The sequence below is a fragment of the Netta rufina genome, assembly GCF_964035555.1.
Source record: "Netta rufina genome assembly, chromosome: 5".
In the NCBI taxonomy this organism is placed as follows: domain Eukaryota; kingdom Metazoa; phylum Chordata; class Aves; order Anseriformes; family Anatidae; genus Netta; species Netta rufina.
In genome coordinates, this window is record NC_140128.1 from 11,928,822 (window position 1) to 11,947,616 (window position 18,795).

An 18,795-nucleotide genomic window follows, 5' to 3' on the forward strand; every position below is an offset into this window, starting at 1 on the left:
AGCAAAGGTAAGTCCTTAGTTTACATTCTTTATTTTTCTTAGTGCAAATGAGTACAGAATTGGTTTTTAGTTTTACAGCCACTTCCCACATTAGCCTGAGGAGGTGAAATAAGCAAGTGTGAGGGAAAAACTTGCCTTGAGCTCAGCGGTGCTTTAATATTTGCCAAATGCTACCTACTGCTCTCAGTCTCTGTCCCTGACCTGTTTCAGGTTTGCTTTGTTAATTTGGCTGCTGGAGAGGTTGTGGGGTGCTGGTAGTGTCACTGGTGTGTGACAGGGAGGGAGAGAGGGAAGGAAGGAAGGAAGCTGTTTGCACAATTGGCTCAAATGGATGGGGGCAGCAGGAGCAGATGGGCTGATTTCTGAAATCCCAATTCCTCTATGAGGGGAGAGCGCAGATGTTTTGTGCTCTGTGTAAAAACAAAACAAAACAAAAAACAAAAATTGTTTTTTGTTAACCATTTTGCACTTTATTGTAGTTTTTTAAACCACTGGGATGCCAGTGGCGGTAGTGGTTGCGTTTAGGATTTTGTTCGTTTGCTGTTAAAGGGAGGTGGTGATGCAGCGTGTGAGCGCTTGGAAGAAGTCCTTGAAGCCCCACCTCGATCTTGTCACAACCCCGTGAGGCCGGCAGCCCCGGGCCTCGCCTGCTACGAGCTTTCACCTGGGGGCTGCCTGTAGGGGCGCCAAGGCCGGCATTTTGGGGTCTCCCTTCCCCACCTGCCCTCAGCGCCCGGCCCCTCAGCCTCCCCTCAGCGCCTTCCCGCGCTCCGCCCCGCGGCTGCGCCCTGCTGCGGGCGGCACCTGCCGCCCCCCCGCGGCCGGTGTGCGGCTCCGCTCCGCCCTGCCCTGCCTCCCTCCTTCCCCCCGTCCCTCCCCGCGGCTCCCGGGGCTCGATGCGGAACTGCCCGGGCGGCGCAGAGCGGCCGGGGGGCGGCGGTGGAGGCTGTGGCCGTGGCTGTGGCTGTGGCGGCGCAGGTGAGCGCGGGAGGCGCGGCGGGGGCCGTGAGGTGATCTCGGCGCGGCGCTGAGGGGCCGCCCGCGGCTCCGGGGCACCGCGGGGGCCGCCTGCACCTCTCCCGGGGCCGAGCCGGTGCCGGCAGCAGGTTTGGGTCCTTCCCGGCCGGGAAGGGCAGGGGCAGGTGGGAGGGAGGCGCTGAGGAGGAGATGGCTGCGGTAACGCCGCTGGGAAGGCGCCTCCGTGCCCCTCGGCTTGAGGGCAGCGCGTCCTGCTGCGCCTCCAGACAATGGGGGTAGGAAATCCGCTCGGCGTTAGGCAATTTCTGGGGAAATAATGTCTAATCCCGCTTGGAAATGGCCGCTTTGCTCGGTGGCTCGCCTCCTGAGGCAGAGCGCTGCCTTCCTGGCGGTGTGCAGTCACGGTAACGAGGCGCTGGGAGGAACGATAAGCGCCACAGGGAAGCGATTCCTCTTTCCCCTTTCCCCCCGGGTACCACACCGAGCCCCTGGGTGCCCGTGGTGGAGAGGTGGCTGTGAAGCTGGCCGCACGCCCTGCTTTCCCCGGCAGGCCAGCCATTTTCTCCGCGGTCAGCCTCTGGGCTGGCGTGCTCGCCCGTGTCCTTGCTCTGCGCCTTGCAGCATCGCTTATCTGCCAAAAGCTGGGCACCGCCGGGCAGGAGCGAGGGAGGGAGGATGTGTTGTGGTGTCCTGAGGGTCATGTAACCGAGCCAATGTCATCCAAACACTGATTATTTGGGAGGCGCCTCTGTTTTTGGCCTTTCTGCTGCTCGAACCTTGGGTACTATTTTGGGCAGGCACAAGACGTGCTGGCTGTTTTCAGCACTAATGAAAATCTGCAGCACTGACACATCAGAAAGAGCGTCCAAGACAGCCGGAGTGGTGAAAATGCAGTTTTTGCAAGATCCAAGCTTGCCATCATCTGATAGCGTGTTGCGTAACTCTGGAACAGATCGATCGTTCCGGCTATAAAATTGTCCTTCTGCTTTACTGTCATATTATTAGAAATGTTATAGCTTTTGGACCCAGTTTAATACACCCTATGATGAATTATATGCTCCTTATGCATCTTACTGTGTGCTTAATAAAATGGAAAATCGTTAGAAAGTCTCCAGCACGCTTTTGGTTGGAAAATAACACATCTTGTCTGCACGAGCAGATCTTGTACGCACCTCTAGCAGTGCTGTGGATGTACTGAAAGTCTGGCCGTTTGCGATTCTACCACATTAACATCTTCCTCTTCCAAGCTGTGAGTTTGCATTGCTCTCCATACTGTTACTACTTTTAAAGCAGTTCTAGTTTTACTGGATGGACTAAAAGGAAAAGGGAAATCATGTCCCAGCCGAAAGAATGATTTCTATACAAGATGCGTAACGTGGCCAGGAAATGTTTTGATGATGCATGTGTTATGTGGTAAAATTAGGAATGGTGGTGAACTAAAGGCTGTGTAGCAAGTGGCAGAAAGATAGGTCCTCTAGTTTAAAGCTTTTACAGAAGAAATGTACGTAGATATTCTACTGGGGAAACCTCTTCTTCAACCTTGGTACCATCCTGTAGTTCCTTTGCATGCAGACAGGCTGTGTCTATGATGAAGTCCAACTTCAGTCTGCTTCAAAAGGTTGTTGGAGATGAGAAATGGAAGTTTCAGAGACTTTTAACAGTGAGCTGTGCCCACCTAGCCACGGTAGCTAATTACAGGATGTCAGCGTTAAGTTAACATTGGCTTTGATTTGATCTGGATCGGGGAGAGGGGTACAGAGGCTCCTAATTTATCGCTCATTCCCTCACCTTACTGAATCATCAAGTCGGGTGTAGTGGGATGTGTTAGAAAATATCTTTGCAGAGGTATTCCGTCTGGTCTGTTTAATATCTTTTGCAATGAGTCAGTTGAAAAAAAAAACACATATTAATGAAAATTTCTGGTATTAAACTAGGAAGTCACAAGTACTGTGGAATTCAGGGAGAAGAAATCTCACAGGTCTTAATGTACAGTGCCTAAGGTAATATGTCTGGGGAGAAATAGCAGGAAAAAAAAATCTGTTAGGGGAATTGCTTTATTTTGGGGGGAATAATGCTGTTTGAGATTTAGTGCCTGAGTACAGATAGCGAATGATGCAAAATTTAGTCATCTGACATTACATTTAGTCACGTTATCGCTCCACGCTGTGGTGTTTTAACTAGGTGGGTAGCGCCAACCTGCCCACAAGATGGAAGCTGACACTTTTCTGTCACAGCTAGGTGCAGAGCCGAGCGTTACTTTCCGCCGTGCATATGTTAGAGCCTGGATTAATTCCTGCAGATGTCCTCTGGCCTTGCTGTGGTGACGTTTAAGGTGTACTGCGTTACGTTTCTGAGCCCCTTAGTAGAAGGGCTTTGACATCATTATTCAACGCAAAGGTAGGAAATACAGACTGCAGCTCCTGCGTGGGGATTTGTAGGAGTGAGGAAAGGATTTAGCAACCAGAATGCGATACTAGTGTGTAAGAAAGCATTTAGAAACAGGAAGGAAAGCTTAATATGTAAGATTAATGCCATTTCCACTGCTTAAACAATCTCCATCTACCTCAAGGTATAAATTCTTGTGAAGGAAAAGCATCGTCAGCGACCTACCGAGAGAAGAAGTGGAATAAAAATAAGTAGCGTGAGGCACTGGTTGGAAGGGAGCATTTTTAATGGGATAATCTGCTAATCTGTGGAGTAATTGTGGTATTTGTTTGATCCTGGAAGGGTTTGTGGCTTTTCCTTCTGTACCTCAGGAGCTATGAAAGCCTGTTATGATGACCTGCTGCTCAAAGTTACTGCCATCTGTAACAGGCCCTGTGCAATTCAGCTAGTCTGCGCTCTGCTGGCTGAGATAGAAACTAATTTTAGAGAGATCAGGTTCTCTGTCACTGGAGGCCTTTAGATCTGTCACGACCACATGACAGTTACTGTTGATAATCGAGAGATGTGCTCCACGTTTGTTTCTTGGCACTAGGATAGCTGCTAAACCCACAAACCCCGCAGCACTGCAGACACGACCCACGCACTGCCAGGAGCTCGGCGTTTCCTTGTTGCCGAGGGCACCCAAATGGGGTGGCTCCCTTTTGGGGCCCAGAGGCCAGCGGGTTGTGAGATGCTGTGTCAAGTGAGAGACTGGTGTTCTTCCACATCAGTACAAGAAATAACACCTCAGTGTCGCAGGGAGGAACAAAGTCTTGTGGTTTTCCATCTGGGGCAGTCCCCAAAAAAGAGCTGGTCATCACCTAGCCTTGGATCTGTCCTGTGATGTTTGTCACGATCTGCCTTTTCTGGTTTGTTTAAGACTTAATTTCTGAACACTCGCTCTCAGTGGTGTTTGTGAGGATCAGGAAATCAGCCTTGTTTTTAGTACACACAGGACAGAGATAGCTGGGCTGATGGTATCTTTCTGGTGGCCTTCAGAACTCGGCGTTGTCTTATGAGCAGAGTCTTACGATTTTCTCTTAATCTCTGCACTTTCTTTGTCGTGTCTGCGAGTTCAGCAACAGCAGAGCATCCTGCTTCCCGTCCAGTCTAGCCGAATTTCCCACTGCTGGTATCAAGTGGCCGTTCTCCACCTTACGTGCAGCTTTGACACCAGCTCCCCCATGTCTCTGCTTGCCGAACTCTGTGCTGGTTGCTCCGTGTCCTGTGGCACAGGCTGGGAAGCTCTGCCTCCTTCGCCTTGGTGCAGCTCATCAGATAAGAGGAGGGGGGATGGTGATAACGATCCTCCCTGGTACTCACCAGAATTGCTTCACGCACGAACACCGAGCTGCTCTGCTGCAGCGTTTGCATCTGTTTCCTCTTGATAGTGGTTGAACCCTGCTCTGCTGGGGCTGGTGCTTGGGGCGTTTGTCTTCTGTCCTCCGCACCATCTCCTTTCTCCCTTTGCTCTCGTGTCAGTCGTCAAATGCAGCCAGCAGGCGTTGTGCTTCCCACCTGCCACAGCTCTGGCGAGGAGGGAGCGGGCTTTTCTCTTTGCTTTCCCTGCAGTTTGGACCAGCTGGTGCTGTCGCTTGTCACGCAGATTAATAGTAGGTTCAGTTTAGAGTAGGAATTTTAGCTCTGTCCCAGTGTTTGTGAAAAGGAGGGGAAGGCACGGAGGCGGAAGGAGTAATTAAGGTGGGTGGCACATGGAGGGAGACAGACTGAGCGTTTCTCAGATAAGACAGAAGAGACAGGAGGAGCTTCTGGGCGCCACTTCTGTGGCTCTGAGAGCAGCCGAGTAACTCAATTATTTCAAATGCTTCTGCTTATTTTCCAGTTCTCATTATCCTGAGCAACGTTTCGGTGTTTCTGTGCTGGCTGTGAGTTTGCCCCTTGAATTATTGTCAGGATCTGGGGATGCCCATCACTTGTGCCGTCACGGCCCATGTCCAGGAAAGGACTGAATTCCCGTGCCTGGTGGTGGTGGCATCCCCAGAGATGTCACCTGCTCAGTGGGTAGTGTCACAGCTCGAACCCTGCATGCCGGTGTGCTCCTCGCTGCTTCTGGCCCCGCAGCTCTGCTGCCTCTTGCAGGAGGCTCTTCTGGGCGCTCCCAGCGCCGCTTCCCATGCCTGGGGGAGGCCCCAGGGCAAGAGCGAGACTCTGAATAATTTAGCAGTTGTGTCCAGCAATTTCCTCAATTCAGATGCTGTGTGCTTTGTTGTCTTCTGGTTAATTTTTTATGGCCGTGCGTTTGCAGTGTTGGGATTGTGGAAAAAACCTGCAGGTGGCCGCGTTACGGGAACCGTGGCCGGCTCGTCACACGCTGAGCTGGATGGAGGGGCGAGGGCGGGCGGGGGTCTGCACCCACTTCCAGTGCCCTGAGGAGGTTTCCCAGCTCAAAACTCAAGCTGGAAGCCATTCCAGTTTGGAAAAGAATGAGAATCCCGTAGTGGCTGCAGAAGGTGAAGCCAATTTATTTCAGGGGCATTCTGTAGTTTTGGGTTGGCTTTTTCTCTTTTTTTTTTTTTTTTTTTTTTGTTCTTGCAAAGTGTTTGAGCAGATGCTAGTGGAGACTTGAGGGCTGATGAAAGGCTGAAGGTAGAAATAACGGGGGCGGCTCTTGTATTTTGTGATAGTGCTGTTGTACAGAGGGCTGGCTGGGTTACGAGAGGGTTTTTATGCCAGAATTTGTGTTCTGCACAAGGACAGTTAGTCGTGATCTGCAGGGCGGGTATGAAAGGGTTGTTTCGGGCAGTAAGGGAGGAGAAGCGAATAGGGTCTGTAACCTAAACTGAAGTGCTTAAAATGAAGGCAGGGCTGCGGCTACAATCGGACATTTCCTTTCTGTTAGCAGCTGGAGAAAAGTAAAAGCATGTGCTTCTCCCGCATTAGTGTATCACTGATGCCTTTCCCCAAGAGTGCAGTAGAATAAAATGGATCACAGTGTTCGCGTGCCGCTCATCCTCACCTTCTGGTTTCTCATGGCTAAAGCAAGGCCTTGGTCTTGTATTTTCTTTCTTTCCTTTTTCTTTTCGGAAACAGCAGTTGGACACCTGAGCCCCCTGCTTTTCAAGTAGCTGCCACTGGGTACAGCTGCGCCTCTGGGATGGGGACTGCTGGGACAATTCCTTTGTGTTTTCTGCCACCTGCCAGTTCCCGTTAGGATTGCCTGGTCGTGCTGGCACACTTTGCACGTCCTTTCTGCACATGAGTAAGGAACCGGCAGCAGCAGCCATCCGTGGCAGCATCGTGTGAGTACCTAGATGAGAGGATTTCATCAGCCACGGCAGGGCCTCACGTTAGGTGAGCAGTAACCACTGCTGATGCTCCGTGCTCACGCACACGGAGAACCCGACCGCCTGGGAGGCTCTTAATGCGTTGCAGACACCAGTCTGCCATCCAGCTCAGGGGCCTGCAGCTGCTGGGGCACATCTGAGGGCACCCCAAGGCGGTTCTTGTGCCGCCGGTGGCAGCGGCAGCACTGGGAGCCGTGGCGGTGGAGCGCGGCCGCTGCTCTATAAATAGGGCCAGCAGCCGGGATCTGGGGACTGCAGGCTGGGTTGCTATGGAGATTGATCTGAATCAGATTACCCGTGGCTCTGCTCACAGCCCGTGCATGTGTGGCGTGGCCTCGCGTGTACAGTAGCCGGCTGCTTCACACAGACACTTGGCTGAACCGGGGCGAAGCGAGGAGGGAGGCAGCTGGAGGGCCAGCATATGACAAGGACACCAAAATCTGTTACCATGGCAACTGAGACCCTGAACCAGCCCAGCTTCGGTCGTGTGGTGCTGTGAGAAGGCTCCTGGCTGTGCTGTGTGCTGCTTCTGCTTGTGAAACCACTCTGGTCACATTAGGCCTATTTTTGGCTGTGCAAGCCACCTCCATTTTGCTAGAAACCGATGTGCAGGCTGAAGATGTTTGGCTGTGTCGGTAGTGTCAGGCATGTGTGCAGGACGCAGCGAGGTAATATCATCCTTCAGTAGGAGAAAGAGGTCTTTGGGTTACTCACATTCATCAGAAGGGCTTCTAAGGACATCTTTTTGTACCACCAAAACCTGTTTTCACACTTGATACTATAATTTTCTTTAATCTAGCTTGGCACATCCTGTCTCTCAACCGTTTATGTACGTGTGAGAAGTGGAAGCAGTTGGGATTCATCTGCTGTTTTATCTGTAAGAGCTCTTACTAACCCCAGTGATGCCTGTGCCCTGGGGAGGATGCTTTCAGAACCACCCTGCAGTCCCGTTCCCTGCTGGGGTTCTGATACCTGGAACCGCTGCGTTTCATGGAGCCACACCTACATTGTAGGCTACCTATGCTAGATGAGTGTGCCGTTGTCTGCCTTAGGTATGTCTGCAATGCTTTGAAAATACCTTTTTTTTTTCTCCCCAAGTTGTGTCAGTGCTAGTATCTGTTGGGGAGTCACAGCATTGGCATGCACTGCTTTCTTGGCAAGGTAGCACAAGCGAAGCAGCTGCACCAGTACAGCAAGTCCATCCAGGTCTGACTTCAGAAATTGTTCCATCTTCTGTCAAGCTCTTCCATCAGGCTCGGGAGGAGGGGGTGTTCTCAAGCCACGTGCACTCCTGTCTGTGTTCGTTGTGCTCATGGAGCCACCATAGTGCCTGGATAGGGGAGAAACAGCACAATGGGCTTCCGAAGGATGTTGCATAGTTTTGAGTATAAAACTACAGCGGTGTTGAATATAGCTGTTAAGCAGCAAAGGTATAAAATGGCTAATACAAAACGGGGACTGCTTGTCTGCTTCTTTAAAAGCTTAATACAAGCACAAGTAGGATGTGCTAAAACAGGTCACGGCTGGAAGTAGCTCCCTCAGTGTACTCAAGGTGTGTAACATGAGAAAATGAAACATAAGTCAACCAAAAAGGGGGCATTGAAGCTTCTGGCCATATCTGTGTTTGCTTCAGCTTTCAGTTCAGTTCAATTCATGTGTAATGTCTTGATTTCTCAGTAAACAACTCGGTAAGGTTGGCTATAGATCTGAGCTGAGTACACACTGTCTTGGCTGAATATAAATAGAAATTCAAGATGTTCCGATGATATTTTAGAACTGAAAAGTGTTCCTTCTGGACATGGTTGGAAATCTGGTCTTTTGCAAGATGAGGCTTCAGTGAACCAGAATTCATATGGCTTCTGTCCTGTAATTCTTGCTGTCTTCTTCATGAGCTTCCTCCTTTTTCTCTTAGATATCAACGCCCCTCTGTATGCTCTTTACTTATGCATTTACTAAATTGAATTGTCTGACCCCAATTTATATTCTAAGATCCATGTACTTGTAATTGAGTATGTTTCTTGTGTCAGATAAAAGCCAGAGATAAGGGAAGGACAGACCTCATTCTGCTCCCATCCTAAACTGGTGAGGAAGCACCAGGCAGGAGGGCTTAGCATCTGCCTGTTGGAAAATAATCTGCTGCTGTCTTTGTATCATCCCTTGGAGCAAAGGAGCTGTTTAAATGCATGCTGGCTATCATAGAGGTGAGTGTAAGGCTGGTCTGTCAGAGCTGGAGTTCAAGTTATCTTTGACTAAATGACTTTGTTCCTCTAGCTGTGCATCTAGAAAGAAAAGACGTTTTAGCAAAGGCTGGAGACTCCGAGGTGTGGATGAGGCGGGTGCCGCACCGTTCATGTACACGGGGGACTAATGCCGGGGTATCGGTCTGACACGGATGCCTCTAAACTGATAAGGAGGCTTCTGCAGTTCTGTCCTGTTACTATATCCGTCCTGTGGTGTGGTGCTTTCCCTGCTGTGTTCACAGAGATTTTTATTTCTGGGAGGACTGTAGCTTGCAGGATACCACACAGCTTGTCCTGTAGAAGTTCTGCCACAACCGAAACGTGGGTGTTTGGGGAATTTTGAAGAGTAGTTTAGCACCAATAATAGAAGTGTTGTTTTGAACACTTTTTGCCTCAGTTAGTGGAAAACCATGGGTTAGTGCTGGCTCTGGCCTGTGTCTTTGTGTCTGGGCTACTGTGTCAGTTTGTACCAGCTCACGAGGGTTGCTGATAGCTGCTGTGGTGCGTGGGTAGTGCTCATTCTCACCAACCTGTTTATTGTCCCTCTGAGTGCTTGCTTAAACAGTGCTGATCTCTGAAGCACGATGTGTTTGTGCAGTATGCGTCTGGTGGCCTTCGCTTCTTCTTTCCCCTTCCTGGAGCCGCAGTTACAGGCAGTTTCTTCTCAAATGCTGCTTGACAGTGCAGCCTTCGAAGGGCAGCATCCAAGATATTCGTACAAAGAGAACACGCTGCAGAAGACATGTTCAGAAAAAGCAACCTAAAGTTCAAGGAGCTTGAGAGGGAGAGCAGGCCATCGATGTCAAAACCTGTACCAAGATACTACCAAGATACTCTCAGTTCAGAGGTAACAGTAACAGAGGTAACTCTCAGGTCCCAGTGGTAACATGAAGTAACATGAAGAAGCGAGAGAAGCAACTGAGATCTTCCTCAATCTTTGGTCTCATTTTGTTCTAATGTACTCAGTTTGTAAAAGCTAGAGGAAGGATGATAGCAAATTCCTGAGGAAGAAGCTACTTCACCTCCTCATTGCCTGCAGAGAAGTGAGCTCAGTAGTAGTTCATGATCCCTGAGCTACCCACTCCTACCTCTTCCTTGTGCCTTCACGAGCACTTGTGTGGCCACTTGGTGAATCTAGTCATAGAAATAACCCAGTAAAAACTAAAGTGGCATGGGAAAGGAAGAAGAAAGAAAGAAGGGTGTTAATTTTAGTCCTTATCAGTTCCCTGATCTGATTCATCATGTCACTGCACAAGCTCTTGTACCAGCACAAAGTGTGGCCTGAAAGCGAGCTTTGGGCAGCTGCAGGGAGCGAGGCAGGACTGTGGAGCCTGTTTGTGTTGGCTCCTGCAAGTTAACCCTGGTGTCCAGTGGCAACCAGGAGCAGGAAGGTGAGTTCCAGCAAATGCTGATCTAATGCTCTTTAGTTGTTATCACCCTTCTAAATACTAAATCTGTGAAGAAGAGATTGAATAGAGGAAGGCGTAAAATACCTGAACTTCATTCTGATTCTTCTAGCTCTTGCTCCAATTCACCAAAACTTCATCTTCCAGATGAGGTATCCTCTTTGTGCTCTTACGAATTGCAATCATAAGAAATGTTTTCCAGGCTACACAACTGAAGAAAAAACACAGGATATGGACAGGTCACTGAGGGGTAAGCTAAAGTTCTGTTCTTCTGTTCTTGTAGCCTCTCACTTACTCTGTTGTCATTCAAAGCTGAAGGCAAAATAACCATATGATCATCCCAATTTCATCTTGTTCCTCTCAAGTTTGTGTACTGCAAGATACTCGCAGTATGTGTTGGATCAAGAGCTGTCGCAGGACAGATTCTGCAATGCTTTCAGTGTTACCATTAAAATGAATAAACAGGAGCTTTGCTTCCTGTGTCTGTTGTTCAGAGAAGATAATTTATAAAAAATATTGCAGAAGGCGTTTCATATCGCTGTCATTTACAGACCTTACCCCAACTGTAATTAAGGATCTACTGAAACCTGACCATGAAGTCTTAAAAAATATTTGGGAGTGGAGGGGATGTGTAAGATTTCTTTTCATTTTTTTTTACTCCATAATTAATGCTTTCTAGTATGCATTTCATTTTCAGGAAATCTTACCTGTTCGTAGATTTTTTGTATTATTCTTAATGCTATTTGGAGGGATAATGAATGAACTTCCACAACTGTGCATGAAATACGAAGCGCTGGAAAAAAAGCTGATGTGTTGCTAGGCTTTGAATGAGGTTATGAGACACTGATGGTTACAGTACCTTTACCTAGCTTTTGGTTGTGAAGTAATGAGAGAAACATCAAGAAAATTACCTAAATTTACTCAGGTTTTCAGAAAATTTGTTATACTTTTATACAAATAAAATCTAAGTGTTATGTTGCAGACCTGAAAGGTTTTAGTACAGTCATAATTCTCTGTATTCTGTGTTAGCTCTAGGAGGTAAAGATAAATCAAAATAGAAACCTTGTTATCAATACACACCAGAAGGCAATCTGTTTGTTCTTTTTAAACATAAAATAGCTTTATTAATGCTTTTAGTGGGCTGCTCTGTTAACTTGTACAGTTTGAGCATCTGTACAAGATGAGATGTACAAGATCAAGGAAATGGAATAAAGTCAGTGAAAAAAAACTTGAGTATGATTTACAAGGAGTGTTTCTGCTCTTGCAAGCTGCAGCATGCAGGTCTGTATCGTCACAGGAAAAAGTGGTGGGATCGCGGTCGTTTGAGGCCGTGGAGATCATTGGGTTTGGGAGGGTGAGGTGCAGTACATCCAGCTGGGCTTCTCTTGATATTACCCCTTCTTTAGCTACGTTGCTTACCAGACACCTAAAGTGCAGGTGGCAGTTTTTGCTTCAGTTGTGTTTAGCTGCCATTTAAGGCTGCTTTCCCAAGCACATGGGAATCCCAGGGTTTTGCCTAGACGACAGTGTTGCCTCAAACCATTTTATGAATGGCTCTTTGCCAGTGACAGGCTTCTTTGCTTGTCTGTGGTCATTCTTGTGATCTTCTTGTTTATTGTGTGGTTCATCTTGCTTTGCTTTTGTGGCTACATGTAAACACTTCCTGTATTACTATTATTTATTAATAATAATAAAGCAACAAAACCACCCTGGGTTCCTTTTTATATTTTTGCTTTCCATCACACCTGAGAGGAAATGCCTCATTCAGTCCCTGCTGTGTTTCTGCATGTGGTGGACACTCTGGATCGTGCCTTTTCTTCGTCATCTTGCTCTAACTGCAGTCTCACTTTCTGGTGCCTCTGTGTCCTCTGGAAAGCACCTCCTACTTCCACCTTAAGCAAAGTATCAGCTGGTGCTGAGAATAACTCTCTGTTTACTCTTTATTTCCTGTCTTCCCATTAGCAACTCGTGCTGTAATTGAGCTTCCCTCCGTAAACTGCATCTTGTTGCTATGCTGAGAGTCAGGCCTTGGTAGAGATTTCTCCCAGCTCGTTAAGGAGAGCTGCTCATTCTGATGTCTGTGCAGGTTCAGAAAGGATGCCCCAGCTTGGGGTTAGGACTTTCTGAGCCTATGCATTATTGATATGAGCAATTCAAAACAGGTGAAGTGGAAGTAAATCTCATTTTGTGTATTTATACTCGTGAAGAGAGGGAGGTCTGGGGATGGCGGTAGCTACCCAGAACACAGGCTTTGGGGGAATGTAATTAATACATATGTGTAATTGGTATTCCTGATTGTGCCTTTGACACTTTTGCTTTTCTTGATCGTAGGTTGAACTGGCCAGACATTTCCAAGCGAATTGCTCCCCAGGGCACTTGGTCACGGCTGACTGGACAACCGATTGCTGGATCCATGAACAGGAACTCACTGAGATGACATAGGGAGGGGGTCAAGGACAATGGTGCAGAAAAAGAAAAGCTGCCCTCGGTTACTTGACTACCTTGTTATCATTGGAGCCAGGTAAGGGAGAAGATTCTCAGCTGTGCTTTTCTGTAGGCAGTAGAGGTGGTGGGGTGGGGGCAGCACAACAAATAGCCAGGCATCTAGTGATGAGGCCATGCTTTGTGCTGAAGAAGAGTTGACTGGAATGTGTGCAAAAAGGGGGCATGTACTTGCCTAGCCCACTTTCTGAAAGATACTGCTGCAGTCAGAGGCTTTTTATTTGTGGTCTTTAGACCTTTACAAGGGTCTGCAAAGAGTGACTAAGAGTAGCCGGTTTATGTATGACTGATAGCTTGTGAGTCTGAACAGCTTTGCTTCCACTGACATCAGGACAGGGTGATTCACAAACTGAAAACACTGAAAGCCACACGGAAGTAAAATGCTGGTTGGGTTTACTTCTCTAGCTTTTGGACTGTAGTCTGTAAACCCAGTTTTAAAACGAGTCTGAAACTTACCTTACTTGGCCACGTTTCCTCCTAATACTCATTTGTCCTATTAGGAACTACATGAATCCTTTTAATATTTTATTCCTTTTTTTTTTGTGTGTCTTAGTCATCAATAAATAACATGTTATGTTTGTCTACTTAAACAGCACACACATCAAGCCCACATTTCATATACCCTATATCTAATACACAGATGCTCAGCAAATGTTCTTTTTCTCTGTTCAGAGTTCATGTGGTAACTTTCTGCCAGTTTCTTTAATGGTGTGTTCTGAAATGTTTGTACTTTTGTTTCTAAATATCAGCATTTTATGTGCATCAGCCTGTTGCTTTACCTCCTACTTTCTTTTCAAAAATGCTTTGAGTGCAATATTGAAATAGGCTAAGTGGAGGAAATGAAGTAATTTCCTAAGTAGTAATTGTTTTATTATTGTGTTTTCTGGACAGAATAATTCAATAGTTTAATTATTTCTTATTGTCTGTAGAAACAACCATGATTTTTCTGTGAGAGGTGGAACGTAACTAGGTAAAGAAGAGGGAAGAAATGTTAACTGCCTCCTCCAGTGATGCTCACAGTGTCTGATGTCCTCACTTAAGGACTTGCTAGCATCAATTCTGTTTTTCGCTAGGCAACAATAGCTAGATTGCTACTGCTTAGAGGTCTGTTGTCTTATTAGGCACTTCAACAAGTGCCTCTGGTAAGAGATGCAGTTGACTGAAGTAACTTCCACTGCAGGTTCCTTAGGAGCTCCGTGTGGCTTTACCATCACATCTTGTTATCCACAGCGCACAAGTGCCAATGTCTTCTGGAAGTACTCCTTTTTATTAGAGAGAATTCTTCTAAGTGTCTGAGAAGACTCTGTCTTTCTGTCTGTAGCTCATAGTATTGCAAAGACATGACCTTAGGATATATTAACTGGTACTTTGTTGATGACTTTTTATAACCGTTTATTTCCAAGTAGACTTTTTAAACAGTACCAATATTATTTGACGTTTTTCTTAACAGATGATGCATTAGTGGATACTGATACACAAAAGATTTTAGGGCTCTTGTTTTTTTTACAATATTTCAGTACTTAACCATTCAGACAGTATAGATTTTGTTACCAATTTATGTCTTACTAAAGCATGTTTATTTTTAGTTTAATAAAGTTTTTTGTTTGGAAGAACTATGTTCAGCAGAACTATTTATGCCAGTGATTTTCTTTTGTAAATTAAAAACATTCTATTGCTATTTGTCTGTTTTTTTGTTTGTTTGTTTGTTTTGTTTTGTTTTGGTGGTGCTTTTTTATTTTTTTGCTTGTTTTGGTTTTAAATCCAGCAGTTCTTAGATAAGAGACGAATAAGTTTCATCTCTATTTTGAAATGGGCAAATCTAAAGTATTAAGGTGAGAAAATGTCTCGCATGAGGTCCCTCAAGAGAGTGATGGTAGAGCCAGGGCTCCTGCATCCCATTTAGTATTGTGCTTACTAAATCCTAATTACTGTAGAAAATGGCAAGAGGACAGACTTTATAGCAAAGGGGTCAAGCCAGAAAGAGATTGTTTTGGGAATATTTTTCTTCCCTTGCTTTCTGGTTTTCACAATATTATTTCTCTGGCAGTTATTTGGGTAACTTTCATGGGAAAGTGGTGGTAGGAAGATTAGTTAATGCCTTGAAACAAGCTGTTCCTTCGGTGAGGAATCAGGTATAGATAGTGTTGCTTGTCTTTGTGTTCCATTAGTGATTTGCTGTACAAAGATTGGTGAGACATGGTATTAAGTAGGCCTGCATACGACTACACAGCTTTTGTAGTAGCTTACACTCTAAATCCAACTAAAAAAAAAAAGCACAAAAAAAAACAAACACACACGTTTGTTAAAACCTTTTAATAAGAATTTTACAGGATGAGGTTTTGCGTTCATGGAACTTGTCAAAAACTGTTGCTAACTTAATGGAAGCCAATGTCATTTAGGGTTAATAAAATCAACAACAGATTGTAATGTGCTTCACCAAATAAACTCAAATATTTTTTTGTATTACTTGGATCACTTGGTCAGTTGACTGTTGATCTGACTAAAGGCAGCTTTATTTTTGCTGTTTTTGTTTGTTTTCATCCTCTTCCCACACTTATACAGGAGAAGCGTTACCATTCTTGTTTTTTCCTCTACTTTTCAGCCTGTGGTTACAATGCATTTCTGCTGGACTTGTTAAAACTTATTATATGTTATACATCATTTCACAGTATTGTTAGCTGTGTTATACTTCTGTCACAGCTGCTGCCTGCCTGGCAAAATTGTGGTGTTGCTTTCAAGACTGACATAACGTTTTAACCTATACCACGGCCCCCCTTTATTTGCCTTGGCAGGATATTAAAAATTATTATTTTCGTAGAAACCTCTCTAGGAACAGTCCAAATGTTGTCAGTATGTCTTCATTATAGGTCTACATAAATTCCATGGACATGCAATAGGTGCACAAGGCCCTGGTAGAGGGCTTTCTCTTAACTTTTTCATTTTGTTCATCTGCTGAGCAGTGTCTTTTCTACCTGAGTATTCCCCAGAGACCCATGCAGTTAAACTCATTTTGGAAATCAAAGTCAGGGAAACATAGCAATATGTTATTCCCCTGGGGATATCATGCTCTTGAAACTCATTTTTCTGAGTCAAATTTGAATAGAGGGGCTCCTTGTTGGGCCTTGGTAATGATGGTGTAGACTTTTATTTAAGCTTTTTGCAGTTCCTGGGCTTGTGCTAGTGACTGAGAACTGTGGCTAGCGATTGAGGTGCTGCTCTTCCCCTGGGTATTAGGGTTGAGGACAACCAAAGATGAAGCTGAACTTGCAGGCCCCTGACATGTCATTAGGGAGATACCAAAGATTTTAGCAGCATTAAGTAAGCATGTGTTGTTTTTTTTTTTTTTTGTGTGTGTTTGTTTTTGTAGGCAGCCAAGCAGTGATAGTGTTGCTCAGACTCCTGAGCTGCTCCGACGTTATCCTCTAGAAGACCACGTGGACTTTCCTCTGCCGCCCGACGTTGTGTTCTTTTGCCAGCCAGAAGGATGCCTGAGTGTGCGGCAGAAACGCATGAGCTTCCGTGATGACACTTCTTTCGTCTTCACCCTCACAGACAAGGATACAGGAGTCATTCGCTATGGAATCTGTGTCAACTTCTACCGCTCCTTCCAGAAGCGAGTACCTAAGGAGAAGGGAGAAGGCACGGGAGGACACCGAGCTCGGGAGGGACAGAAAATCACCAAATCTGGGGATGTGCCTGCACCCCAAGAGGATGCGGGCACTGAGAGTTCAGAGAGTGGTTCTTCGCTGCAGGTCCCAAGTACAGAGTCTACCCCAGATGTGAATCGATCACCACGCAGCAAGCGGCTGGCCAAAGGCAGCCATCGCTCTCGGAACAGCACCCTGACTTCTCTGTGCATCCTTAGTCACTATCCCTTCTTTTCCACCTTCCGTGAATGTTTGTACACCCTCAAGAGACTCGTGGACTGCTGTAGTGAAAGATTGTTGGGCAAGAAGTTGGGGATTCCTCGTGGAGTGCAGAGGTATGTTGAGGGGGGAGAAAACTTTTTTCTCCCACTGCTTTTTTTTTTTCCAATTGGCAAACTGTCATGGCAAATTGTCTCCATAGGTGTAGCTGCAGAAACTGGTGGCTGATCTTTCTGCTGTTTTAACCCAGAATCACACTAGGAAAAGGAAATTTTTGTGATGATTTGTGTAAAACTTCTCTATCTGGTTCTGTCTCCTGGTATGATATTAATTTTTGATATGCCTGTGGAGGCACTGCTAACAACTGACTGAACATGATCTTTGTGAAGCTGAGCACTGATGCTGCGATTGTTGCTTTGGTGCATAAGCTCCGTGGCAGTGCGTGTCAGGGCTGGTGGTTCTCTGGCAGATTAGAAACAGTTGAGAAATGGCAGGGAGAATTTCAACTTGGGGCCAGAGGGAAATGATGAAAGTATTTTTCATAAGCTCGTTAAACACAATCTGAACTTCAGCGTGGGAGAGAGAAGACTAGAGCAGCAGGAATGGCTCAAGGAGATCAAAGTACGAGGTCTGAAGAGGGGAGAGAGGAGAGGTAGGAAACGAAGGAGCTGACTATGAAGCAAATGGGAATGGAGGTTTGCAACAGCAAATTAAATAGGATCTTGGTATCTTTTTTATGTAATGTGGTAATCTTACATATCTGCTATTGTAATGCTGGGTATGTAACAAAAGCTGTTGCACTGTAGGGTACAGAAGGACCAAGGTCTGTATGTGTATCAGTTATGGATCTATATTTGTTTATTGTGCCTGACGCCTACGTGCCAGGAAGATTTTTTTCCCTTTCCAATACATGAACTAATAAGAGCAAATATAAAATGAATCTCTGGAGAAAGAGGGGATTATCTTATTATCAGGAGGGATTGAGCTGTGAGATAGCTCGTAATGTGAGTTTGTAGCTTGTTACACTCCAGCTTAATCTTCTCAAAAGCAAAAATTGACAGGACATCTGACACTTGCATCTTTGTATGCTTGTTATGAAAGAGGAAGTCTGCCCCTGTTCAGAGTGGTGACCTACTTGGTGGGTTCCTGCCTCAGAACAGCTCTAGGAGATTGTGCTGGGCTTGTGTCAATTCCTGCATTAACAGATTTATCACCTGAATCCACTGATGGTGAGGAAAAAATGTTTCTCTCAGAACAAAGAATATTTTTTTTAATGGAAGTATGCTTTAAGGAAGCTTATTTCATCACTTGGTTTAGTCTGATCGTTTCCGAGGCAGAAAAGAGCTAAATTTCATGACTTTCTTCAACTCTGTGAACTCAACTGAATTTTGAAAGGAGAGCTGATGCATTCCAGTGTTTGAGTGGCATGTAGTATTTTAAAAATGTGCTGTTGTTGACCGTACTTCTTAGAGTTAAGAGGAGAAGAACTCAGTGACAGATGAGGAAGGCAAGAGGAGGAGGCCAAGCATCCATCAGGGGGACGAGTAAAGCTACTGGTTTGAATTACCGTGTGGTTTGCAAGCTGTGACCTGGAAAAGTAGAGTGGTTTTGAAGTGGTGGCAGAATAAAAATGCCAGCTTACAGCTTGCGAAAGGTTGAGTGTGCCTGTTAACAACTTAATGTCCTGTGCATTACAAGTGGCTGAGGGAGGAGCAGAGGATGCGAAGCATCACAGTTCCTGAGGGGTATATCAGTCAGCGTAATCTCAAATTGCTCTTGTTTTGACCCCTCCAAAATTATGTAATTTTTGTTCTTTAAGAGATAAGAGGTCTCCAGTGTCATCCTTTTTTTTTTTTTTTTTTTTTAAATTGAGCTATTTGAGCTCTAATTTGAGCTATACCATTCTAACAGACCTATTACAGTAACCAAAAATATTTATCAACCTGAAATTTGTGCCCAGTGGCTATAACAAGTTCACAGCCATCATGCATGCTGTGCTACAGCATTAAGGGATCAAATGGACTATCCACTTTGCTTCACTTGTCTGATCCAGTTTCAAGTTTTGAAGCACTGA

General features: G+C 45.8%; 1 protein-coding gene across 5 annotated transcripts in view; it reads left to right on the plus strand.

The window, feature by feature from the left end:
* Positions 1–873: 873 nt before the first annotated feature.
* Positions 874–18,795, plus strand: part of MADD (MAP kinase activating death domain) — a 65,206-nt gene continuing 47,284 nt past the window's right edge. For all 5 annotated transcript variants that reach the window (XM_084287458.1, XM_084287454.1, XM_084287456.1 and 2 more), the window contains exons 1-3: positions 874–978; positions 12,685–12,874; positions 16,223–16,837. In XM_084287458.1, the coding sequence (XP_084143584.1) occupies positions 12,813–12,874; positions 16,223–16,837 (677 nt within the window). In that variant the 5' untranslated portion in view covers positions 874–978; positions 12,685–12,812. The remainder of the gene's footprint in view (positions 979–12,684; positions 12,875–16,222; positions 16,838–18,795) is intronic.